Source organism: Rousettus aegyptiacus, unplaced genomic scaffold (genome assembly GCF_014176215.1).
Source record: "Rousettus aegyptiacus isolate mRouAeg1 unplaced genomic scaffold, mRouAeg1.p scaffold_m13_p_6, whole genome shotgun sequence".
Classification (NCBI taxonomy): domain Eukaryota; kingdom Metazoa; phylum Chordata; class Mammalia; order Chiroptera; family Pteropodidae; genus Rousettus; species Rousettus aegyptiacus.
Window position 1 is genome coordinate 95,956,645 of NW_023416309.1, and position 25,303 is coordinate 95,981,947.

Sequence of the window (25,303 nt, forward strand, 5' to 3'; positions counted from 1 at the left end):
AGCCAAGCTAGGGCTTGGCGGTGCCACTGGGGCCCAAACAGGGCTGAAATGCAAAGTGCTGGGCCCCTTACGAGGAGGAGCTGGGCGGTGTTGGGCAGAGGCCAGGCGGGCAGCACAGACCTCACGGCGGCCGAGAGAGGCCTCCAATGCCAGACTACCCCTGGATTATTCGGCAAACAATTATTGAAAGAGCTATTAGGTTATTTTATTTCCTTTTATTTTACTTTAATTTATTTTAATGTATCTATTCTAAATTAACACAGTGACCCAAATAAAACTTTTTAAATGGGGAGGGCGGGAAAACTGCGCCCCAAGGCCGAAAGCCTGAGCGGCGAGTTTACCGGCTAGTGTGTCCGCATCCCGGCGTTGTGAGCCTTCCGCACCGCCAGCCCCGCTCTGCCTGCTTCCTCCGCGCCTTTCCGCCGGCTCTCGGCGCTGCCAGAAACCTGGAGTCTTCTCCTGAGCACAGAGAAAGAAAGAAAAAAGAAAAACACTTTGGGAGAGTTTATTTCGTTTCCTGAATTTGGGCGTAATAGCTTAATTCAAAATACGGGAGTGTTTCGGGGGACCTGTGAAACACGGGGTCAATTTTGTTGTTCGTGCCGTGGCTTTTGCTCCCAAAATAACCCGTGATTGAGAGATTAAAAGCTCGGAGGTTGGCGTCTAAGCAGCTAGACCTGCGGGGCTGATTTTTAGTATTTATTCCATTATAAATCTTGGATTATTTAAATTTCAAGAACAGCATATGGACAGAATAGGGGAAGAGGGTTGGAAGGCAAGCACTTTTTAGAATCTGTTTAACTTGAATTCGTAAGTAAAGGGCCCCTGAACCTTCAGTTTCTCCATGAATGACCAAAGAACCCCCTGGAGAGCACGTGGAGTTGTCAGTGGGAACCTGGGCATGCTGGCATTTGGGTGGAAGAGGCAGGAGTCCATCAGGCTTTAGCCTCTTCCAATCTCTGAGGTGCAGAGGCAAGAATCTGGTTGCTACACTGTCTACCTTGGCCTCCATCAGGGCCACCTTTCCTTCCCGGTGCGAAAACTAGGCTCTAGGGGATCTGGGACCCCCACAGCCGCAATGCTGCAAGCCTCACAGGTGGGGATCCCCTCATAAATAGGGCTGGGAATAAGGGGGGCTTTAAGAGGAGGAGAGGGGGCACTGGAGCTTTCATTTTGCCTTGATGCAAGTGGCAAATCCGGACACCAGCTGCTGCTCCCGACTTACCCCCAGCTGCCTTAGAATGGTACCCGTATGGAGAATTTAGGGTGAATTTTTACTAGAAGACGGGGCCAGAGCTCCTGTGAGAATAGGGAGGTTCTAATAAGAACACCCTTCCCAGCTGGATCTTTGTGGCTCCTCCGCCTGATTGCCTGCACCCCAATTCTCACCCCTTCTCAGATTGGGGTTTCCCCAAAAAGGGAGAAGGAGAAGAAAAGAAGATGGCGACTGAGAAAAGGGTTGCTGGTGGAGCAGCCATGAAGAAATGCAATAAATTCCTTGTTGTTTTATGAAAATTTACAACTTTGTGATAGAAGTTTATGAGTGGTTGAATCCAGCGATTGGCCGGCGCCGGTCATGTGGCCGGGCGATCGTGAACATGAACTTTTTATCATTTCCCTGGTGGTTATAATGCAGCATTCTTTTGGACACCACACCTAGGTCGGAGCACTGTCGTCCTTCAGGGCTCCAGCCTCTTGATATTTTTATACTTCAGTATCAGCTCGATAAAGCAAAAGAGAGAGAGGAAGAGAGAGGGGGAGAGGAAAGAAGAGAGAGGGAAGGAGGGGGTGGGAATTACACAAAAGAGAACCAAAAATAATTTTATTTCCTAAGTTAATTTGCTTGTTGATCTGGGATTTTAGTCATCATGGAGGGTAAATGGACTATCTGCCCAGGACCGCAGCCTGATACCATTTTTCAAAGCCAGAACTTAGTCCATTTTCTATGCAAATATCAGAAAAGAGAAACACCCTCCCAAGTCAGAGAAGGGGAAGCGACGGCTCTCAGGTTGGGACAATATTATCTGGAAGATGGAGAAACCGAACGCTCTTTTTTTTTCTTCCTCCCCACCCCTTTCAATCCGAGGATAGAAACACCACGGTCTGCAAAGGTAAGGGAGATTCTACAATTTTCTTATTCTTTCGCCTCGATTTTGTAGAGGGTGGGGCTTGGGTTTGTCTCCCTCCTCCGCCGTCCAAGACCGGGCTGAACCCCACCTCTGGGTGCTGCAGGGAGAGGCTTTCCAGGAAATTTGGTGATCGAGAGAGGGGCGGCTGCTTCCTGGAGGGGGACCCAAGGCAGGGGAGATGGGAGGAGGAACCTAAAGGGGCCACGGAGGAGAGCTCTTAGTCGCCTTTTTAAGCGAGGAGAGGCTGAAGCGAGGGGTTTGCGAAAGAGGATGGGGTTGTCTGGGCTTCCGGGCGCCGGCAAAAGCCCGTGGCTACGGCCTCTGTCGGTTTGCGCCCCCCTCCCCCTCCCACTCTCCCTCCCTCGTTTCGGCCTCCCCTAATTGCCCCCCGCTCTGTTCTCTTGCCCGGTTCGGGAATCGGCAGTTTCCCGGCAGCATTGGCACGAGGGGCGGTGGCGCTGAGGGACGTCCTGGTCTCTGGAGGGCCTGGAATCTCCGCAGAGGCCGGCAAGGGCAAGGAGGAGGCTAGAGAGAACCAGAAAGAACAATTTACAGAGAAATGCTCATTATCTCCCTCGGAGACATCTCCGAAATTAAAGGGCTGTAAGTGGAGGCACCCAAATCCAGGGATCCCCCCCCCCCCAGGAAGCCTGCCTGAGAATGCCCCCGTCTCTCTCTCGCCTCTCCAGCAGGAGGGAGCCTCGCTCTGCAGGGAGACAATTTTGTGGTTTTTAACGCGGTAGGTTATAGCGTGTTGGTTTCGGTGCAATATTGATTCTGTTATTTGTGTTTTATTGGTATGGGGTGTGTGGATTTCGGTGGAGAAAATTGCCATGTGTGTATGTCTGAAGTGAAAACATTTCAAACTTTCCTGGATCCAAACCTGGTGATTGTGAAGAAGCTGTTTATCACGTTGTTGTTTTAGGCTTGTAAACAAAAACAAAAAAGACGAAAATAAAAAAGAAAACCCAGTTGGAGACCTGATGGTGTCTGGACTGGAAAGCTGCCTGGTGCTGAGCTCAGACAGCTAGTCCGGTCCCTCCGGCGCCTGATTTCATTACCCAGCCAGGCCTCTTGGGGAGGAGGGGAGAACCTTTGGGCGGGAGACAGAGATTCCTAAAGTAGCTGGTGGGGTAGAAGAAGGCGCAAGCAGCTAGTTGAGGACTTAAAAATAGAGAGGTCTTCTGCGGGAGCCTTAAGCCAAGAGAAAAGAGAGACTTTGGGCGCTGAGGGCAGGTTTGCAGGAATAGGTGATTTGCTTTTTTCTTGTAAAATACCCAACCCAGAGCGTTCAGCCTCGGGCCTCTGGTTGCCCAGAGAATATTAGGTCTGGGGTTTTGGAGGGGGATATTAGCCTTCTCAATCCGGAGCTGGGAACAGACGTACGCAGCCACTTGTGGCGTGGGAGGGGGCCCTGGTGGATGCTTTCCCAGAAGGCGCGGAATGGGTGCCTGGAGGGACCCCTTGCTGCGCAGCCAGAGTAGTTCTCGGCCAGCACCCATGGCACTCGGAATGCATTCTCAAAGGGAAAATTCTCCAAACCTACCCAGACTAAAGGTCTTTTTCTCCCGTAGTCTCGGTGAGTATAAATCATCCCTTAGACAGTTTGCTCTGACCCAAATTATGCGGTTTGCTGCCATCTACCGTCCATTCGGAGACATGCGACTTCGGCAAGCCATGCCACGCTGCCTGAACCGTGCCCAACGCCCGGAGCCCCGCAGCTCAGGTTCGGCGGAATTTGGGGGACTTGGGGCCCAGATTGTCGCTTTCCGCTAGATCTTGGTTCACGCCCGCTTGCGTATGGATTAGGGAACAAATGTCTCCTTCCCCTCGCCCGCCCCATCCCGACTCCAAACCTTGGCGGCTGACTGGGGAAAGCAGCTTTTGCTAGGGCATATTTAAAGAGGACTAATACTGCATCCCGCGGGCAGGAGGCCCTGCATCCAAGGGTTGGAGGATCACAGTCGCGAGCCCACCACCCCCCACTGCAAGCGCCAGAGGGGTTCATCCTGGCCGCTCCAGAGATCCGAAGCCAAGGCTGTTCAAGGTTTATTTGGTTTTCTTTTCCGTCAAGGGAGGTACCAGCAGAGGAGGCGACGGCCGGGCAGTTCCACTCGGTTGTCAAAAGACAACCAGGCCTGTGTTCTCCGGGTTGGCTTATGGGTCTTGGTCAGTTCCTTGGCCGGTGAGTCCGTGATGAAGTAATTGAGCCGAGTTTTCTGGAAACTGTTGGAGTCTGCAAGTGAGCAAGGGCCCCCTCCCTCATTCGTCATCGTTTCAAGGGAAATAGACACAAATATGGTTTGGGAAAAAAATAGGAGTGAGAGTGGAGATCAATTACTAAGGAACCAAACCTTTGTAATTTCCGGGTTGCGGACCCCTCACACCAGGTTAACCTGACCATTTTCCCAGAAGGGGTGATGAGGGCGGGGGTCCATGCCTCTGCTTCGGGTTTGAATATTGGCTCCTGTCTCACGGGTTACTGATTAGCTCGGGCTTTCAATCGGCAGGAGGAAGCTCTGGCTCCTTCTTTCAAGGTGCTGTGGCCCCAGTTCCTGGGCGGGGGCTCCAGGAAGTTGCCTGCAGTGCCAGGCAGGCCGAGGTGTTACTAGGGTCTGGCGCTGCCGAGGTCTAGGGGCCTGGCGGTGCTGGGGGCAAACACGCTGGCTACCGCCCTTGTTGCCTGGTGAGTCTGGGCCACAGGGGCAGCCTTTTCAGCTTTTCTGCAGCGAGAATGATTTTTCCTCGGCTAGAAAGCCCAGCCCAGTGCGGGAGGCCCGGAGGGAGCATGCTGTAAATGTCTTGGGCCCCTTGGGAATTTTTTTCCGTGGGCAATTCAAAGGACAGGTAGGGAAGGCAAGGAAGCTGGTACGGAGGATTGAAACACGTCAGGGCTCTTAGGGTGTTGGTGGGCCTGTGGGGAAGAAACCGAGAGAGCGAGCTGAGCGCCGCCGCCCTCCTCATCTTCCCACCCCTAGATCGAAGACCACACGTTCATTTGCATAATGGAAATGAGGTCTTTGTACCGCTCTGGACTGGCCCATTTTAAGGCCAAGACCTATCTAAGCAGCTCGCAAAGGTTGGGAGTGGCCACACTTCTCCCTCTGGGAACGTTTGTGTTCTCTAAATCCAGAGAATCACAGAATTGGGTTGAGATGTTTTAATTCACCCCACCCCAGCCAGACCTGGGAGGGGGGGTGGGCCAAGGTGCCCACAACCCAAAAGACTGGGGGTAGGAGAGCTTTGTAGTTGAGAGGAAAGGGGAAGCCTGGACAATGTCTCAATTCCCCGACCCCTCCACACACACAGGCAAATACCCCTCCCTGAGGTTGCTGGTAAAGGAGAATTTTACCCCTGAGCTGAATACAACTGAGACATTTCCCTGGGAGCTGGAATGTGTATTCGTCCACAGGACGGCAGATTCGCAGCACAGAAAACTACAATTATGAATCCTGCCTGTGGGGATTCTGCACAATCCTTCTGTTATGTATTCAAGACTTGGTACACATTTATATCCACCTCTCCATACACATGTTTCCTCGTACAGGCAGGGAGAGATACCCCAGACCAGCAGACAGCTGTGCTTGCTGTGTATTTACATATTCCTCCTTGGAGACAGACAGACACAGGCGGCAGTGGACCGAACCACAGACAGATTCGTAGAGATCTGGCTCCAGAAACCAGGAGGTCTCTGGCCCAGCTATGCCTGCCTGCTCTTTCTCCCAAACAAACGGATCAGAGGAATAAACGCTCATAAATACCTCTGGGCTTAGATAAGAGCGATGAGGCGCTATTTCCTTTCATGCTGGACTCCAGGCGCCCAGGCCTTGCCTTTGTGGCTCCATCTCCCAACAGGCAACCTGCAGAAGTGAGGTTAATTTGGGGGCTGTGACTCTAAGGATAAGTTGTTTTCCTGCTTCTATCACAGGGGAATCTTACTTCATTCAGACTTCATAGGCAAGCCCACACCTTCCAGTCCTAGGATGGGGACATTGTGGCTGGAAAGGAGGCAGAGAAGACTGAGGCCCAAGGCCCAGCTTCAGTGGCAGAGGGAGGAAGGCGCATACGGGCACTATCCCACCTTGCTTCTTCTGCCCAAATGTCCCTCATTCCTCTGTAGGAGTGGGCCCAATCACAGCTAGATTGGAGTATTTATGATTCTCCATCATTAGGAGGCTTAAATTTATTTTTCTTAAATCTTGATTAAACAGTCGTAGAGTCAGGCTAAGGAGGAATTGTCACTTGGCCATGAAGGTGCAGCTTAGAAGTTGTCCTGAGTTCAGGAAGCCCTTGCAGGCCACTTGGTAACCAACTCAGTCCCACCCTTAGTCACCAACCTCAGCCCTCTACCATTTTCCCTAGTATCTCATACCATCTTCAGTGGGCAGAGCTAGCCCACAAAAAGGAGTCCGAAGAGCAGTTAGAGAGGAGACTCAGCCTGGCCCTTTCATCATCAGATTTTGTTCCACACCCTGATCCAAAGGTGGTCACCCTTTACTGCCTGGCCTCCAAATGCATATAAAAATACTGAAAATACATTGCAACTCAGTCTTCCGGCCTGGCTTCAATGCTTATTTTCCTTAGATGAGAGCCGGAGATGTATACTCTCTTCCACTCAAGCTTTGTACAGCAGTAAAGCTGGTGATCTAAACATGAGATGTGCGGGAGATCGTAGAGATGCTGAGAAGGGTAGTGAGCATCTGGAGAGGGGATGCCCGCTGATAGTTGTAAGCTGCTTGCTGAGTCCTCAGGAGGACTCAAACACCCCTCTCTCCTTATAAAACTAAACCAGAATCAAGTCTTGGGAAACAGTTGATTTAAAAAAGAACTGCCAGCTTCTGAAGAGACTTGGAAAAGGAGCAAGGGCCCCTCTCTTCCTGGTGGTCTCTGATCGCCTCAAATATCAGGAGGGTTTGAGGACACTAAACTGAAGGAGGACCAATTTCTTCCCTATCCCTACTTTCTGAGACAACCTTGATTCCTAAGAAAATGTAACCCAGGATACTAGTAAGTCTTTGGGGGGTAGGAGGTGGGGGTGGAGTGAGGGTTGCAAGAAGATTAGGAATCAGATAAACCTAGGCTGGGGGATGCCCCTCACAACTCCGCTCCATATCCCCAAGTGAGGAGAGGACTAGTCCCTTTCACCAGTGCCCCTTCCTGTGCCAGGAGTAAGCAGTGCATACAAGAACCAGGCGAGATGTCTTGGGCAGCAGCAGCCACAGCTTTCAAAAAAGCTCCTAGCCTAGCTGAAGAGCCAGAGGGAGAAGCTTGGGCTCAGATCCTCCTCCCATTCCCCAGCCTTCCTGGGTCTCCTGGGCAGCAGGCTCTGGCCTGCCGCTCAGACCATAGGAGTTGTAGAGAAGTAGGAATAATAATAACCCCGGGCTTGGAAGAGATAGAGTAGATCTGAGAAACAAAAACAAGAGAACGGTTTTCAAAACCTGGGGAAAAGATAATTTCTTCTTCACCTGTTTTTTTCCTGAAAATGATGCTAATTAGTGGAGAACTCTTCTCCCCTTGGACCAACACAAAACCCTAGAAACAAACCTTCTTTAGTTCTCTCCTAGCCAGATTGAGATTCGAGATTCAGGGACTATTACCCTTCCTTTGAGGGAATGGGGCTGAAGTAAGGCAGGGGTTAACTTTTCTGAAACACAATTAACTTTTTCCTATCCTGCGTGGGGAGGGGAGGGATATATTTATTTAATCACTAGGGGATGGGGTGGTCTCAATCCAACGCTACCTCCTCCCTCAAAGGCACAGACGCCTCTTTCGCAGATCCTACGTAGGTGGAACAGGACGCGTCGTGTTGTTGGGGGGAGAGAGAGAGAAAGGAGAAGGAGAAGAAGGAGAAAAAAAAAGGTTGATAGGTTTGTGCGCGGGTCCCTCGTGCGGTCTGCGCTCCTCCTGGGTGCTATTTGACAATTCCTGCCTCTGCCATTGGTCAGTGTTGGATCAGATGGTTGTATTTCCTTCTGGCCCTCACTGGCACCTCGCCATCCCCCCTCAGCTAAAACCCAATCTCAGATATACTACTAATAGGCGCGGCGCTCGGACTATAAAACACAACAAATCATAAACCCGGCGGAGCAGCAGCGGCCGTGCGCGCCTCCCTCCCAATGAGTTCCTATTTCGTGAACTCCACCTTCCCCGTCACTCTGGCCAGCGGGCAGGAGTCCTTCCTGGGCCAGCTACCGCTCTACTCGTCGGGCTATGCGGACCCGTTGAGGCACTACCCCGCGCCCTATGGGCCCGGGCCGGGCCAGGACAAGGGCTTTGCCGCTTCCTCTTATTACCCGCCGGCGGGCGGCGGCTACGGCCGAGCGGCGCCCTGCGACTATGGCCCGGCGCCGGCCTTCTACCGCGAGAAGGAGTCGGCCTGCGCGCTCTCGGGCGCCGACGAGCCGCCCCCCTTCCACCCGGAGCCGCGGAAGTCCGACTGTGCGCAGGACAAGAGCGTGTTCGGCGAGCCCGAGGAACAGAAGTGCTCCACGCCAGTTTACCCGTGGATGCAGCGGATGAATTCGTGCAACAGTGAGTAAGACTCCGCGGTTGCCGCAACCCCCACGGGCCCCCACCCCGGGAGACAGAATTGGCGAGACCCCCATTCTCCCACTGAGTGTGGGGTGGGCATCTCAGAAGCGAAAAGAAGATGGGGAGCCTGTATTGGATCTCCCGCTCTGTCCTCTCACCCTCAGGAGTTACAAAGTTTGCAAAGTCCCAGCCGCACTCCGAGGCAGGGAAGCGAGTGACTCTCGGGGGCGTCAGGCCAGAGCCGGGATTGTGGGTCAGGGCACGGGCAGGAGCAGCAGTCACGCGCTTGGCTTGCCCTTTGCGCCCCCAGACCTGGTAGGGTCCCCCACCCAAAGACTTACATTGAAAATGGAGTGCGTCATGGGAAGGGGGGCGGGTGATGCTGTTGAGGGATAGTGGAGTCTGTCCGGGACTGTTTCCCTGCGGGTGGGGGGCTGGGGAAAGATGAGGCACCAGGAAAGGGGCGATAGGCAGAGGAGGGAGGGAGAATAAGGGAAGAAAGAGAAGGGGAGCGGGTGGAGGGGGAGAGAGGGAGAAGCAGGCGCCTGGGTTTCAGGTTGGATTATTTGTCGGCCTGAAGTCCCAAATTGATGTCCATTAGCGGGACACGAAAGTGAGGAGCCGTTAATGCCGACTATGGATCGATCCACGTCATTACGGATTAAGGGTGGGAATCTATCACACGGTGGTGGGGGAGCTGGAAGGATGGGGGGGGAAAGGATGCAGCCCGGGGGAAGAGACACACCTGGTCAGTACTTCCCCAGCCCCTCCCCCTAGGCTCAGGTGGAATTTTAAGCTGCTCCTCCCATCCCCCACCGAGAGTCTAGACTGGAGGCGCAGGCCTAGGAGACCCGGAGGGAATCTGGAGGGGGCGCTGGAGGGTGAGGAAGTGGGGGTAGGGAACGGGGGAGTGGAGGGCATCCCGGGACAGGCTGGAGTCCATGTTTGAGAGTCGAGGGGCGGGGGGAGGGGGGCTCTGGCCCTGGTGACCCCAGGTCTCAGCATCTCTTCTCCGTGTAACAGGTTCCTCCTTTGGGCCCAGCGGCCGCCGCGGCCGCCAGACCTACACGCGCTACCAGACCCTGGAACTGGAGAAGGAGTTTCACTACAATCGCTACCTGACCCGGCGGCGGCGCATCGAGATCGCGCACGCCCTGTGCCTGACCGAGCGTCAGATAAAGATCTGGTTCCAGAACCGGCGCATGAAGTGGAAAAAGGAGAGCAAACTGCTCAGCGCGTCTCAGCTCAGTGCGGAGGAGGAGGAAGAAAAACCAGCCGAGTGAAGGGGCCGGAGAGGGAGAGAGAGGGACGCGAAGTGAGAGGCCTGTGGGGAGCCGAGGGCTGCAGAGAGCCCTGTGAAGGCTCTGCGGGCGGGGGGAGCGCAGGGACCTGCTCTCCAGCACACGACGGGCGGGGCCCCGCGCTCTCCTGGACGCCCCCACCCGCAGAGCTCTCGCTGGGCTCTGGGAGGCCGGGCTGCCTGAGCCCACCCAGCACCCCGCGCGCCCCCTCCATCCCCGTGGAACCCGCCTCAGCCCGATCAGCCTTCCCCTGTGAGAACTGAGGACCGGACTCACTTGATGTTTCATGGAAGCAGAGCAAAATACTCTTGTTCGTGTCGCGTCTCATTTCGTCCCTGTCCCCTGTGCACGGTTCAATGGTAGCTTCGCAGTTCCCTCAGCGGGGACCTCGAAGACTTCCTGACCCCAGACCTCTCTCCTCCCCCCTCCCCAAAGCCACTGGAAGGAGCACATACTACCTAGAAGTAAGAAGAAGAGCCTCAGAAGAAAACAAAGTTCTATTTTATTAATTTTCTATGTGTTGTGTTTGTAGTCTTGTCTTAGCTCTGGACGTGAAATACTTCGGTAATAATATTAATATTAATAATAATAATAATAATAAAGACATAAAAACTCATGCTCAATCACTTCTGCTCCTACCCTGCCACCACCCTCCCACCGCCCACCACCCTTCCACCTCCACTCCTTGGTCCCTGGTGCCGGAAACTCTGCAGCAAAGGCAGGAGCCTGGTTGGCCCCAGCGGCCCGACATGACTCGGAAGTTACAGTTGAGATAAAGGCTGGAGTCATCCTGCCCAGGCTCTAGCTCTGAGCTTGCGGGTGCTGAATGAAGCTCGTAATGTCCTCTCCAGGTGCAGATGTGGGGGACAGAGAAGGGCCATTTACCTCCTATTCTCTAGCTGTTCCTCGTTTGTCCGTGGCACGAGGGACACCAGCGAGGCCCCCTAGCCAGGAGCCCTTGCAGAGATTTAACTAGGCGGGTCTTGTGCCTGAACAGCCGTTTTCTGTCCTGCTTGCTGGGGCAGTGGTTTTTGGCCTGTGCACATGGCCTGGTCTCCGCCTGTGGCTCCCGAGGCCAAATCAGGGCCGCCGGGTCTCTCTCTGCCTGAAAAGCTCTAGCTCCTCTTCCTGCCTCAAATAGGACCTCGGCGACAAGTAGGGGAATTCGAAGCCATTGACGGGCATGACTTTCCCCCTGCTCCTTGGAGACCTGAGGACAGGAGACCCTGTGATGGGGCAGTTTGGTTTCATCTCCTCAACCAGAAAACGACCCATTCTCTTCCCGTCCCCATTCTCACACAGACGGCAAGCTGCAGACACTGTTTTCCTTTCTTCCTCCTCCCTCTCTCCCTTTTTTATTTTTAAAGAAAATAGCCGCCCAGCAGAAGGGGCCCAGCTGCGGCGATCTCTGGCCGTCCAGCGCGCTCCGCAAGGCGCCGCTGGTCCTCAAAAGCTCTTTCCGGGGAAAGCGTGGGCCGCCGGGCACATTCTGAAACTACCCAGACGCCAGCGAGGGGCCTGGAGCGGGGCCTCCGGATGCAACAGCGGGCATCTGGCGAGGAGGTGGAAGGCTCCTGCCTTGATCCCAAACTCTGAAAGCCATGTTTCCACTCTAACCCCAGATGCCTTCGCGGTCGCCGCCGCCACCGTTTATCCCACAAGTAGGCCGCTTAACCCCAACGGTGTTCATCCTCTGGGGTCTCTGTCTTGCTCTGCCATTCACCAGGCTGGGCTAAGGATGGGGAGGAGGTCAGGAAGAGGGTTCCAAACTAAAAGTTAAGGGACTTAGGAGAAGGGAAAGTTTCTCTTTCCAACCCTTGGCTCAGCTCTGCCAGCTCCGCCTCGGCTCTGAGTGGGCCGCTACAGCCCCATTAGGAAGCAGGCCAGGCTGAGCTCGCGGAAAGGGGAGGAGGGCCCGTGGCAATCATTGTTTTTCACACACATCTTCCAACCCTCTCCTTCATTTCCGAACCCAACTCGGAGAGTAAGGGAAAAGCAACTCAATATTTGATCATCTGATCAAGAGTTAAAATAATAATAAAAACAGGGAGAAGAACACAAATAGAAAGAAGTAACCCCAGTCCCAAGAAAGTGAGTAAAGGCTCAACCGGTTCCCTCCTCCGAAAGACTCAACTCTGCGGGTGAGCCTACGCCAGGCTTCTTCCTCGCCCTGCGGTTGCAGGGAGCCAGCAGGGAGGCAGTCGTCGCCGCCATGGCGGTCTGAGGCGCGCGCTTCCGCCGATCACCGGGAGGTGGCGCGCTCTGCTCAGAGGCCGCCGCCAACCTTCTCCCTGTTTCTCCCCCTTCTTTTTTCCCCCTCTCGGAGGCTCGCATTGAATCGGCCCTAACGATTCTCGGATCGTCATTATTTGTAACCATAGAGCATGAATTACCTCTTGAGGTCATCAGCGAGAATTTACGACTGGTCAACAAAAGCACGTGATTCTCTAACGCCCCCCCATCCCCCTTCTACCCCCCCCCCCCATATTTGGCCGCATACATAGCAAAACGAAGTACAGTGCATCGCTATAATTCATTAATACATCATAAATCGTGAAGCACAGGGTTATAACGACCACGATCCACAAATCAAGCCCTCCAAAATCACCCAAATGAGCTCGTACTTTGTAAACTCCTTCTCGGGGCGTTATCCAAATGGCCCGGACTATCAGTTGCTAAATTATGGCAGTGGCAGCTCTCTGAGCGGCTCTTACAGGGATCCCGCTGCCATGCACACCGGCTCTTACGGCTACAATTACAATGGGATGGACCTCAGCGTCAACCGCTCCTCGGCCACCTCCAGCCACTTTGGGTCGGTGGGCGAGAGCTCGCGCGCCTTCCCCGCGCCCGCCCCGGAGCCCCGCTTCAGGCCAGCGGCGTCGAGCTGCTCCCTGTCCTCGCCCGAGTCCCTGCCCTGCACCAACGGCGACAGCCACGGCGCCAAGCCCTCTGCCTCGTCCCCCTCCGACCAGGCGACCCCAGCCAGCTCCAGCGCCAATTTCACCGAAATAGACGAGGCCAGCGCGTCCTCCGAGCCTGAGGAAGCCGCGAGCCAGCTAAGCAGCCCGAGCCTAGCTCGGGCGCAGCCAGAACCCATGACCACCTCCACAGCCGCGCCCGAGGGGCAGACTCCGCAGATATTCCCCTGGATGAGGAAGCTTCACATCAGCCATGGTAATTGTCGCTCTCGCTCCCTTTTTTGTCTTCTCGGCGTTCCTTCTCTGCGTTTGGATGGGGGGGCGGGGGTGAGGACAGCTTGGCTTTTCCTCAAATATAGATTTGTTGTTTTTTTTTTTTTACAGAGGGGAGAAGTCTCTAAGAGGGTCCTCACAGCTTGGGGGACAGAGCCAAAGAAGGTCTTTAGTTGGGGGGTTAGAGAAGAATATTTTAAATATTTTTTCCCCAGACTCAACGGTGGTTTTACTCGTCCAGCTGTATTAGCTTTCGAATGTAAGGTGGGGAAGGGTCCTGCTTACCCCGGAAATTTTGAGACTGCCGCCAGCAAAGGAGGGGCGAGCAGTCAAACAAGCTTTCCGGGGCAAAACTGCCGCCGCTCTCTTCCCTCCCGGGGCCAGTGGCCGCCTGAGCCCAGCGAAGGGTGAGGCATAGGGAGGGAGCCAGAGACAAAGCCGGGCGCCTTCTCTGCCGGCAGAAGTGGGGGCTGCGAGAAGGGGGTTCAGAAAGCGAGCTTAGTTGCGGGGTATCTGGAGCGGGGAGGATTGGAGCTGTGGTGAGCCAGGGGCCGGGGACGCCTGGGTCCTGCTCCACGCCCCCCTCCCACCCAGTGCCCCCTCCCTTAACCGGAATAACGTTGCCTCGCGGGCTCTACTCTGTCTACTGCAGATATGACCGGGCCGGACGGGAAAAGGGCCCGGACCGCCTACACGCGCTACCAGACCCTGGAGCTGGAGAAGGAGTTCCACTTCAACCGCTACCTGACTCGGCGGCGGCGCATCGAGATCGCCCACGCGCTCTGCCTGTCGGAGCGCCAGATCAAGATCTGGTTCCAGAATCGGCGCATGAAGTGGAAGAAAGACAACAAACTGAAAAGTATGAGCCTGGCTACAGCCGGCAGCGCCTTCCAGCCCTAAGCCCTCCTAAAGGAGCCCTGGGCGGCCCAAGAGCTCGTGCCGCCCCCAGCCCCGGCCCCTCCGAGCCTTGCCGCGCTGCCGCTGTCCGCTGGGGACCGTTTCCCACGAGCCTGCCTCGCCCTGGCCTTGTGTTAAGATTTTTCGTTTGGTCTTAGGTCTGCCTGTGGCTCCCTCTCGCCTGGACTGGTTAATCTTGTTATTATTGTTAATAATAATGATAATAATTATTTTCTCTCCATGATCCTCACTCCCCTCCACTCACCCCAAATCCACCAGTGTTTCTGAATGTTCGTGTCTGTGGTTGCACTCCTTCCCCAGGAAGAAAAGAAACTCGCATGTTTAATGTGAACTTTCCCCGCCCCATCTCGTTCTTCTAACTTATTTATAAAAAGATGATCGCTGTATTTTGAGTTTCGGCTTGAAACTTCTCTAAAGGGCAGCAGTTGAGGTGGGGTGGTGCCTAAGCGGCTGGGGCCCAGCTGAGCTGGCCTCAGAGATGGAGTCCATGACTATGTCTTTCCGCCCTCCTCTTCCTCCTCCCTCTCCACTCCCTGGGTCCAAGTCTCTTAGTGACTTGGTTCTGGGGTGGGAGGAAGGCAAGGTGGACCAAAGGGGTGATGTTAAGAAGAGGGAAGGTAAATAATGAGATTTGAGTTCCTGCCGCCTGGGTAGGCCCCACAAGGCCTGGTCTGGGCGTGTAGGGTAACAAAAATAATCCTCAGTGTAAAATGTCTTGTGTATTTCTCTGTGAATCCATGGGTCTGGCATAGAGGGCCCAAAGCTTGTAAATATGGGGGTAGTCTGGGTCAGACCCATCCCCTTCCCCCCTACCCATTTCCCTTCCAAGACCATTTGTAGTGAGTGAGTGGATGCTGTGCTACGTGTGAAATCTGTCTTTGCCGGGCCTGTCTCAGTGATTCGCTTTTGGTATTTGTTTGTAGCTTTCCTTGAAGTCAATAAATGTTTCCCCTACTCCACTGCCCTTCCACTTGTCTTTTCTCTGGGAGACTAGCTCTCCCATCACAGGGCACACCCTACACTATTCTTAATATATCTGGGGTGTAGAGAAGGGAAAGCAGGGTGCTCACCAGCAGCCCCTCTCAGCCACCTAAGTCCCTGGCTTGGTCAGCAATGTTCGAGCCAGAGGACAGGCTTTCATACCTGGGTGACTGAAAGGCCCAGAAACCTTATGAGGGGCTTGGGCCAAGAAAAGGCTGAGATGGACTCCACCCTGGTCTTCCACCAGCTAGCCAGAAAAGCCTCTGGAAACTTCTTCAGGGAAAGTAATTCGGTCCTAAGTCCTGAGTAGAAGGTCTTGGCCAGATGGGAGCGGTACAGGCCAGTCCAACTTCTCTAGCCCCTGCTGCAAATCCCAGTTCGGCTCTGCCACCCACTAAGGCACAAAAAATAAAAAAAATAAATAAAAATAAAAATAAATCAACTGGATTTCAAAGGTTTCTTCTCACCTTCAGTCTTCTCTGCATTTATCAAGAGCACTCTCTCCAGAGGCCTAACTGACCTTCCTTCTTGATTAGGAGTTGGGGTCCCTCCTGGAAGACCCCTGGTTCCTCTTACGGCCAGACTGGCCCAGGGCCAGGGCCCAGTTCTCCTATATCCAAATCAGCCTCCACCCTGAGCACAAGAGTCGAGTCTGGACACTTACCCGTTCAATCCCTTCCAGCTTGGCCCAACTTCTTACAGGACTTGGGGGGAGGGGAAGCTGGTGAGGAGGCAGCCGAGGGTCGTGGAAGCTCTACTGGGCCCTCCTTCCCCCTCACCCCTTGACTTTGTCCCCCTTTGTCCATAGCAAACTATCCCAAAAGTCGCTATGACATTTAGATGTCAAATGGATAGGGGTTTTATCTTGAAGTTAGATCGTAAAAATCGCCGAGAAGTCAGACAGATACCCCTCACTGGCTCGAGAAAGTCACGTGAGGTCCATAAAGTTAGTTTTATGGTTTTGGGGAGTTGACACCGCGCGGTATATTTCACATTCTCCAGAATGTTAAGTGACACTTTAACTGCTCGCTGTGGTGGGGAAGGGGGCAGAGGTAGGTGAGGGCTCTCGCAGCCCAGAAGGCAGTGGCGGCAGCCGAGGCCCAGCACTCCCGCAGTAAGTCGCTTCCAGCTTTCGCTTTTTCCCCTTTCAATTTTGGGGCTTGGGATTGGGGAAGGAAATCGTGCCTCTGGCAGGGCTGTAGGGTGAAATTTAGTCTGCTTTTCGCACCAAGTTCTGACAAGCTGGATGTCTGAAGTGGGGGCACTCAGTGTGATAAGGCCTCAGTGGTTGGGGTGCCTGGTTTTTATTTGCAGTAATGTCTGGCTCTGTGGGGAAAAGCACTTGTGTGGGTTCCTTCAGTGCCCTTGGAAATTTAGGGGGTAAGAAGGAGGAGTGTGTACTGCTGAAAGAAGGGCCCCTTGTGGGGGCCACTTCACTGCTGGATATCTTCAGACAGACATCTCTCCACCCCCAGGAAAGAAACTTTATGACATGCATTTGTCAGGGGTGTGTGGGGGCGCGCCGCTGGGCACTTTTATCTGGATACATATGAGCTGAGAAAAAGCACCGGGAAGGCTAAGCAGCTGCCGTGGGCTGCCTTGTACTGGGACACTCTCTAGCTTTCAGATCTTTGAGCACCATGAAAGGCAGTACCTTCAGTTCTCCATGGCCTCATCAGGGTTATCAAGGATGGGGAGCGTGGCACTTTTGCACCCCACTTCGGCCTGTTGGTCCCAAGCCAACATTTCTGCTTGGTTCTAAATAGAATCCTGAGCTCAGATGGGGAGTGGACAGAGGGAGGCAATCCCCTCAAATCCAAAACCTAACTCCGAGCTGGAGTGGGTGGAAGGGGAGAGCTTCTCCCCTTGCCTAGAGAAGTTAGGTGTTTAAGGTTGATCCCTGGAAATCCCCCCTTAATAAAACTAGCTCAAGAAAAGAGACCCTCAATTGTCAGGAGGGGAAAAAAGACTCAGGAGCTGGAGAGAACATTGGAACCATTGCCTCTTTCCTCTTCTCTCCCCCCCCCCGCCCCCCCCCCCCCCCCACCCAAGACCTTTAAAAGCCTTTGTTTTGTGGCACTACAAACCAGAGAGATTTCATTATTTGATCTTCAGGGGCCTATTTTCTCAGGATAAGTCATCTTAAAACCAAAGGCCTCTTCTCCACCAATTGACTCCTCAATTTTAAGACTTATGGAGTTAACCGCCTCGTCACTCATGCTTTTGCCAGCCTGCCAGCTCTTGATTTAGCTTACCAACTCCCATGGATAGTACCTGAAATTGGACATGTGGCACTCCGAGGAGCTTCTGATTTTGGGGACAAGGAAAGGGCCACGAAATTCCCTCCATTTCCCATTGAAGGACATCCCCACTAACTCCCTCTCCTTCCTGCAGCTGTTCTCTGTCCCTGAGCTCTTCAGTCTCTGCCCAGGCCCGATTTACAGGAGACGCTTGTTTCGTAGGCTTTGAGAGCAAAGAGGACAGAGAACTTGGAGTCTGCACCCAGATTTGAAGGCACATCTCCCCAAGAGTGATGAGGCATTTGTATCCCTTGGGAAGAGCATTCTGCTCAGCTCTCAAAGGATTCCCAGCCTCATATAAAATACTAATACATTTTTCAGGCATAGCTTCCATAGGCTTCCATTCTGGACAAGGCAAGTGAGTTGACTGAGGTGCAGCAGGGGTAGAATCCTACTCCAGGCCTCCTGGAAAGCTCCATCCTATTGTGCCCTAGGCGTCTCTCCCACAGAAACCTCGAACCACAAGATTTTTTTGCCTTCTCCCATGTCAGTTCTGCAAGCTCCGATAAATAGTGTGCGAGTGTACGGGGCCGATGACCCAGTGACATCTACTGGGCATATCTAGAGAGATTTTTCCAGAACGGTGAAGAACAGCCCTGGGCGGTAGGGGTGGCCACTTCTGAAGCAGAGGCCAAAACCCTGAGAGGGTCTCCGGCTCTAAGCAGATTTGGAGAAAATGCAGTAGCTGGGCTTTCCTCTTCCCCACTTCACTCTGGACAATGGTCTCCTTTGAAAACCAACAGGGACATGTTGGGGCAGGGGGTGAGAGGTGAGAAGGGGTTTCTGGTGCAAAAGTACTCTCTCCTCTGCCCAGACCTGCGCCTTCTCCTTCGGCCTATCCGAAATCATTCTTCGGGAAAGCTGTTCCTTTCTCTCTCTCCAGGACCTTTTTCTCCCTCCTCTCTCACTCGCTTCCTCCTTCATCTGGGTCCAGGCCTCAACCTTCTGAGCTGCAGGCTGGTATCATCTGGCCAGATCCTTGCGCTCAGCTGCCCGGCCGCCCAGCTGTATACCCTAGACCTGGGGCAGGGCCAAGGAGGTGCCAGCAGGACTTTAAGGCTACAGTTTCCCTTTCCCTTTGGAGGCTGGCCTGACCACCAGTCAGTAGACAATCTGATTTTTTGTTTTATTTGCTTATTTTTTTTGTTTTGTTTTGTTTCTCTGCAGCCACAGGGTGGGAGGAAGTATAAAGAAGTGTAAACAGGAAAGCCAGCCGGGCCTGGAGTTCCCAGCGCCAGTATTTCATCGGCTTCCTCTCCATAACTGCAGCAGGGACACTTAACCCTTCCCTGGCTGTTAGAACGTATTCACTGGGGGCTGGTGGATCAGGCTGCGAGGACCAGATCCAAGTGGAAGCTCCTCTCCAGGCCAGGTTCCTTTATCCCTGGGGTCTGGATGCTGGGGCAGAAGGCCAAGGATACGGAGCAAGGGAGGAGATAGCCTGCTCAGCACAGTCCCCCAAATTCAGTCTTTTTCGGGCTTTTGGGCTTCCCATCCTGGGGACCACCAGGGCCAACCAAGGAGGACAGGGCTAGCAAGAACTCCTCCCCTCTGTTGGAGAAGAGCCCACTGGTCACTCTTTCCATTTTGGGAGTAATGGATTTCAGGCTGGGATCTGCCCACAGCGGGGATTTATCGATTGCTGTGGCGCTGTTACACATCCATATTAATTAACCCAGACACCGCCTGGAAACCAAGCTCTTTGGGGAGGGGGAGGGGAGAAATGGGGGCCTCTTAAAGAGTAGGGACATTTCTCCCTAAGCATCTCTGGGGCCCAGTTTGGAGAGTCGTTCCCCACAAGAATCATGTGGCCTTTCCCAAGCTCGAAGTCCCCGCACTTCTCAGCAGGCGTAAACCTGATTTATTCTCCACAGTTGGGCCTCAGACCAAATCTTCCTGGGGGGGGGGGCGGTGAAATTAAACACCTTCCAAGTCAGTGTTCGATTGCCCCAGCCCTCCGATGGATCTTCTGGTGGCTGTTCCCAACATAACCCCTCTGGAGCGGTTAAAGCCCGCTCCCTGCTTTTCTTTTAACTTCCCAAAGTAGAAGCTTTTTTTTGGTTTGGGAGCTTGTTTTGTTTTAGTGTTTGGTGGTGGTGTTAGTGATGGCTTTCCCCTTCCCCTACCCCTCCCTACAAAAAGTGATTAAAATCTGTTAAAAGATTTAATTAAGAGAGTTAAATGAAAAGGAAGGAGGCGCAAATGAGTTGGGGGAAAAAAACCCACACTAAAGCTATTCTCAACGATTAAATCGCCATTTTAACAATATAATGGAGTTTGCATCCTGAAAGGGGAAATCAACGCTCATATCTCATCAATAATTCATAGAGTCCGGGATCACGCAGAGGTCAGCAGACGAGGCCGCAGCGCCGGCCTACTTGGGGCTGCCAGCCGCTGCAGCATACATTACGTACCGCGGGTCGCACCGCCACCGCTACCTCCGCCGCTCCGGCGGCGCAGAGACCTGCAGACAGGTTTAGGTGGATTTTGCCTTTTCTTTGGCGAATGTGCTATAAGACCCAGGTTTTGGGCTCCAAGAGGAAGTGGAGGATTTAGGAGACTGGAGAGGTTTGGATTTCGGGCAATTCGGGACCTGTCGGACCCGGAATATCACCACCTTCCCAAGTTTTAATCTCTACCCCTCCCCTTCATTCTCCTTTTCTCGGCTTTGGGCATCTTCTGTCCTGTCTCTTCTCGCCCTAAATTTCCTCTTAAAGAGGAAAATGCGCTCTCTTCAGCATCCTCTATAGTTTCTCCCCCCTGGAAATGCTCCCAGTCTGCCCGGTTGCTCTCTGAGGTGATTTGAGTTTAGCCCCCAAAGCTGCAATCTCAGCTGCGGTGGGATTGCGGGCCCGCTTTGGTTGCAGCCGTCCCTGACCTCGGAGCCCTGTGGGTTAGAGATGAATGAGCCTAGGGAGGAAAGGGATCTTGCAGGCCCCAGTCCAGTTTGCCTAGCCAAGAGATGATCCCGGCCAGGTAGAAAGGAGGGGATTAACCTGGAAAGCGGCATTTAGGAAAGAACTGGAAGTAAAGTCCCAGCATGTACGAACATCTTCTCTTGGGGGTTGGGGACAGGGGGGAGAATAATCCCTATTTCCTGGAGCTTCTGCAGGCTTGTTTCATTCTCTTTCTCTCTGGGTGTGTCTAACTCTCTCTCCCTTTTGTGTTTTCCAACTCCCAAGGGCCCTGGGGAAGGAGGAACGAAACCATTCCTTGTGTCGATGTAGAGGGACTGGGAGGCAATATTTGGGCTCGAGGGAAACTGAAAGAGCACAGGTCACCCCTGTGGCCACTGCGCCCGCCGAGAGGCAGAGGCTGTAACGTCTCCGAGCTGCCAGTAGAGTCCGCCTTAGACCAAGTTCACAGCCAGGCTGGGGCCTCCAAGGCGCCAGTGAGCGGCCGCATAAGGTGGCCCTGAGCCTGCTGGGCCTCCTTTGCACTGGATACTGAGTTCTGTCTCCCTCCCTGTGGGAACAGTCGCCCCCTCTGCTCCCAAGGAAACTTTGTTCGAAGCTCTCTTCATTCTTCACCCTAGAAACACCCTTCTCCAGGTCAGACCATTCTACCGCTCCCCATGGGTCGGTAGGTCTTCTAGCCAGCAGCCGGCCCCCCTCTGGGGGACAGGAATGGAGAGGAGTGGGTCATCAAAAGCTCTTCCAGGCATCTTAACATGAGAGACCGATGAAAAGGTGGGAAGTGGGGTCAATGCAGGAAGTGGAGTTGGCATCTTTTTTCCAAGGAGTGATTTAATAATCTAAACTCCTCTTCCCCAGGTTTAAGGCTCCTGGGGAGGGGCGGGGCAGGGAAGGGGTTTTTTTTTGTTTTTTGTTTTTTTGTTTTTTTGTGCTTAGGTTTCTGCAGCCTGAGCAGCAGAATGAGACCCTGGGCAGTGAGGCCAGTGTTATTGCCTGAGGGGTCGCAAAGTTGGAGGGTCAAAAGTTTACCGTGTGCGTGCACTGGCGGCGGCGGCAGCAGCAGAGTCTACTGGCGGGGCAGGGTGGGAGAGGGGAGGAGGTTGTGTGTGAAGAGAGAAGAGAGCGAGCAAGGGATGCTCGAGGTAAGGAAGGCTTGTGGGCTGGGGGTGGGGCGAGGTGGAGGAGCATGGCTGGGGACAGGAGGAGGCAGATGTCTGGGGGCGGAGAAACTGAGGTAGGAAGAAATTCTTCTCCAAAAAAAAAAAAAAACGGCGCTGGTGGGGTGGAAAGCAGTACAGAAGAGAGTGCTCCTGGTGTAGTGAATCCTCTGCACAATTTTATCTCTCAAAGATAACCTTTGAGTCACCATATAAAACTTAATTAAAACCTACTCAGCTGCACACATTTAAAATATCCAACAACCCATACGTTCTTGCAGGACATTTTGTGGGGCTAAGGAAGGCTTCTTCCAAGGTGAAGGCCTGAGTCCCACCCACTTCCCCTAAAGGGGCCAAACAGCTGGCTTTCCCAAACACCTCACTCCGTAAACAGGCCTGGTTTTCAGGGATTCCTAATCCCCAGACCTCTGGGGTCCAGGCAGCTGCGGTCCATGATCATAGGCCAGAACTGGAGAATTTCTAAACTCCCATCTTTCTTTCCAAATTGCTTTGTTTTAAGAACTTGGATATTCAAAAAAGTTTATTAACTTGTTAATTCTCTCACTCTCCCAAACCCAAACTTGTATGTTCATCCAGAATCCCTCTCTTCCTATTTAGAGGAGGGAGGGGAAATGAGAAGGAAAAATACTGAATGGCCTCACAGAGAGCTTTTAAAATGGAGTTGAAACAGGCGACCTGAAATGAACTTTGAATCCATGCATTGAGCATAGCTTATAAGTAAAATGCTGAGAGAGACTGTAATTAGAACACCAGGGTATATGCCTATTTTGGGTCTTTAAATGACTGTTTGTTGTGTTATGAGATATCATCATATTCTCTTCTAAGCAGTTAATATAGGTAGTGCACTGTGGGTGTTTGTCCTGCCGGAATAGAGATAACCTGAGAGTTTTCATAAAGACACCTTTTGAAATAAGGCCAGAAGAGACAACGGTTTAATGTCAAATGTCAAATCGATTTGACCCCAGCTTTTGACTACACCAACTGTGGGTGAGTTCTCATTTCTACTCATCCTTCAGACAAGTTTTTCTGGGGAGTCAGGCCAGGAAGGAATTCCTGGGATCCAGAGGAGGTAGAGGTCAAAGCTTGGACTGGAGAATCTATTTCCTCCTGTTCTTCCTTAGTCTATTTTCTCTTTGTTCCAGGACAGAATGTAAAGCTATTTTATGATTCAGTGAGATAAACTGAAGCAGCCCAATGTCTTGGATGGGAGGGACCTCAGGATGGGAAAGGAGAATCCTCTGCCATTCCAGGCCAAGCTAGGTTTCTTGGGATGCTCTCTCCCGACCTCCCTGCACTAGGGGGATACCACCCTACAGACACACCTGCTAGACTTGAACTGGATGGAAGGGGAGTCACCTGACCTGCCTGTGCAGGTACCTTGGAAGCAGGAAAAGAGGGAAATACGTTGTTGGCAGTCTGCCCAATCCTAATCCTGGAGGGACAAACCAAAGGAAATCTCTGAGTGTTTTTAATGCCCCCTTGATTTGTCTCTGAACCTCTTTGTAGTGGTGATAGGGGTAGGCAAAGGAGTTACTGTATAGATGAGAAGTGGTTTTAAACAAAAACGGTGGGGCAATATTTTGTTTTTAAAGAAGAATTAAAGCCTCTGAAAGCCAAGTTTCCAGCTTGGACCAGTGCATTTTTCTCTGTCTTTCCCAAACTTACTGGCCTATAGACCAAATCTCATCACGCCCCCTCCCCAGGTGGAGGGGTTGTTCCTTGGGCCGTGGGCCCTCCAAAGTTTTGGCAGAAACGAGAGGCATTTCTGACATTGGGTGAGAGAATAAAGCAGATGGAGTGTGCAATGGGGTTGGGATACAGGCCCTGCCAAATGCAACCATTTATGGGGGAGGCAGGAGGGAAGGGGGCTCTCTCTCAGGCCTGCTCTCTGGGACCCAGGTCCCCAAAGCCACATTTCCACTTCTCCTTCACAGGCCACAGAGTGAACCCCCATGAAATACTACCCTCTCCATCTCCCTCTTTGCCCCGGAACCAGAGCTGACAAAAATATAGGAATGATGGAATAGCAAATCAAAAGCAGGGCAGGCTGAGTCCTATCCCAGGACGTTTTTGGGTCTGGGGGTTGGGTTAAAGGGAAAGGGAAGGTTCTGGCAAAAAGTGAGCTGGAGAGGATGAGCTGAATCAAAATTCTGCTGTCATTTTTCTCCTAAGTAATTACCTGCGCAAAATTCAATATGACCGAGCGAACTGCGCGAGCTATTAGAGTAACTGCCTGCTCGTGGGGGAGGCCTGGAGAGGGGTGAACCGCAGGTCACGGCGTCTAAAAATTATTAAAATGTTCTAGAGCTTCGTGACGCGCCTAGCTGTTTAACAAAGACTGCCAAAGTATGAGATTAATACGAAAACTTGCTCTTCAAAAACAAAAACACACCAAAAGAAAAAAAAAAAAAAGTCTTGTTCCGGCCTCCAAGGAGGCCCGGAGCTCCTCTGCCCGCAGCCGCGGTTCGGTTTTCCAGACACACAATAGTGGACAAGAGCGAGCTCAGCTGTTGCCGAACGGGTCCCGGGCGGGTCGGCGACCGGAGGCGCGGGGAGCCTCCCGGTGAGTACTCTGCCCGCTCCCCCTCTGGGCCTTCCACTCCTCTGCGCAGCTGCGGGTGCGTCGCGCGGGCCGGCTAGGGGCTCGCCTCCTGGGCCCTTTGGTTTCTTTCCTTCGCTCCGTCCTTGTCTCCCTGCGGACAAAAGGTAGAGGATTCGGCGCCGGCTGGCACGCCCAGGACGGCAGAGGGGCGCTGAGCAGCGAGAGGTCATTTTAGCAACCTGTGGCTGCCGGGAGAAGTCGGACGAGACCTTGCGAACCACCCGGGAGCGCCGGGGAGGTGGCTTGGAACCGGCGCGGAGCGCTTGCTCTTATTTTTGTTATTATGAGTATTGATGTTAGTTTTCTTCTGGGGGTGGAGGGGAGAGACAGCCTCCTGCTCTGGTGAAACCCGTTTTGGGAGTAGCGGATAAACGTCTTCCACCCATTGCGGCTGCACTCGACTGGAGTGGGGGGTGCGGCGCCTTGGCAGGTGGCGGATCCCAGTGCGCAAAGGAGAAAATCTCCGCGCTCTGTCCCTAGGATCAGCCATACCTAGCCTCCCAGTGGCTCTGCCTCCCATCCCTCTCTCTTGGCGTGCTCCAGGCACCTGGGCCTCATCCCTCGTGAAGTGTAGAGCAGCAGAGGCCCGGTGGCCAGTTCAGCGGCCCTCCCAAAATTCGAAAAGCCAAGAGTTGGATGTTTCAGAGAGCGGGAGAGTTGAGGAGGTATGGGGTGGGGGAGGGGTTTGACCAGTTGGAATGGGTCGTGGAGCCCTAAGTGGCCTTTGACAAGACATGGAAAGGTCCTTGCCTGACGCTGGGGACTAGTGGGGGTCTTATGTACGGCTCGTTGTCTGTTGGCCCAATATTCCTCGGTGCTCAGATGGGGTTCTGAGATTACCTATTGTACCCTCTCTTGGCAGAGGTAACTACAATATAATTGTGTGTGTGATTTTTCAAATGTATATAAAGCCAGCCTGGCTGAGAGAATGTTGGTGTTAGAAATCAGGCTTGGAGGCCAACATTGGCAATCTAGATTTGGGATATAAAAGAGGGTCTCTGGACCTAGTTGCTGGCAGGTGGGAGCTCTCCTCCTATTCACCTGTCCCAGGACTGGAGATAGGCAGAGACTTCTACAGTATGGTGGTTAGAAGGTTGTTTTTTGTATTGTTGCTGTATTTGTTAATGAAATTTATATTATTATGTTTTGCTCACCAGGAATACAAGTCTATCAGATCTAGGGAGATGGGCAAGGAGTCTGGGTGGGGAAGAGGCTGCTTCTATGCACGCTTTCCCTCAACCTAGGAAGGCCTTC

At 53.1% G+C, this 25,303-nt stretch overlaps 3 protein-coding genes and 1 long non-coding RNA gene across 8 annotated transcripts in view; 3 read left to right on the forward strand and 1 right to left on the reverse strand.

Annotated features, from left to right (window-relative positions):
* The first annotated feature begins 2,045 nt into the window (after window positions 1-2,045).
* The window catches only part of HOXB3 (homeobox B3), a 55,208-nt gene continuing 31,950 nt past the window's right edge, over window positions 2,046-25,303 (forward strand). For 2 of the 5 annotated variants that reach the window (XM_036223831.1, XM_036223829.1), the window contains exon 1: window positions 16,042-16,168. The gene's annotated coding sequence lies outside the window, so the exon portion shown is untranslated. Of the gene's footprint in view, window positions 2,112-16,041; window positions 16,169-17,090; window positions 24,011-25,303 lie in introns of those variants that run through there. The other 3 variants (XM_036223830.1, XM_036223832.1, XM_036223828.1) reach the window with 3 other exon arrangements.
* Window positions 3,924-15,956, reverse strand: LOC118604041. The gene is made up of 2 exons (XR_004951653.1): window positions 15,719-15,956; window positions 3,924-5,989 (listed from the first exon to the last, which is right to left on the reverse strand). It is a non-coding gene; the product is annotated as an uncharacterized LOC118604041 (long non-coding RNA).
* HOXB6 (homeobox B6) lies at window positions 5,989-10,587 on the forward strand. Its single transcript, XM_016164736.2, has 2 exons — window positions 5,989-8,663; window positions 9,687-10,587. Exons 1-2 carry the CDS (start codon window positions 8,249-8,251, stop codon window positions 9,944-9,946), a joined length of 675 nt encoding a protein of 224 aa, XP_016020222.1. The 5' UTR covers window positions 5,989-8,248; the 3' UTR covers window positions 9,947-10,587.
* On the forward strand, window positions 12,291-15,032 carry HOXB5 (homeobox B5). The gene is made up of 2 exons (XM_016164735.2): window positions 12,291-13,138; window positions 13,808-15,032. Exons 1-2 carry the CDS (start codon window positions 12,577-12,579, stop codon window positions 14,053-14,055), a joined length of 810 nt encoding a protein of 269 aa, XP_016020221.1. The 5' UTR covers window positions 12,291-12,576; the 3' UTR covers window positions 14,056-15,032.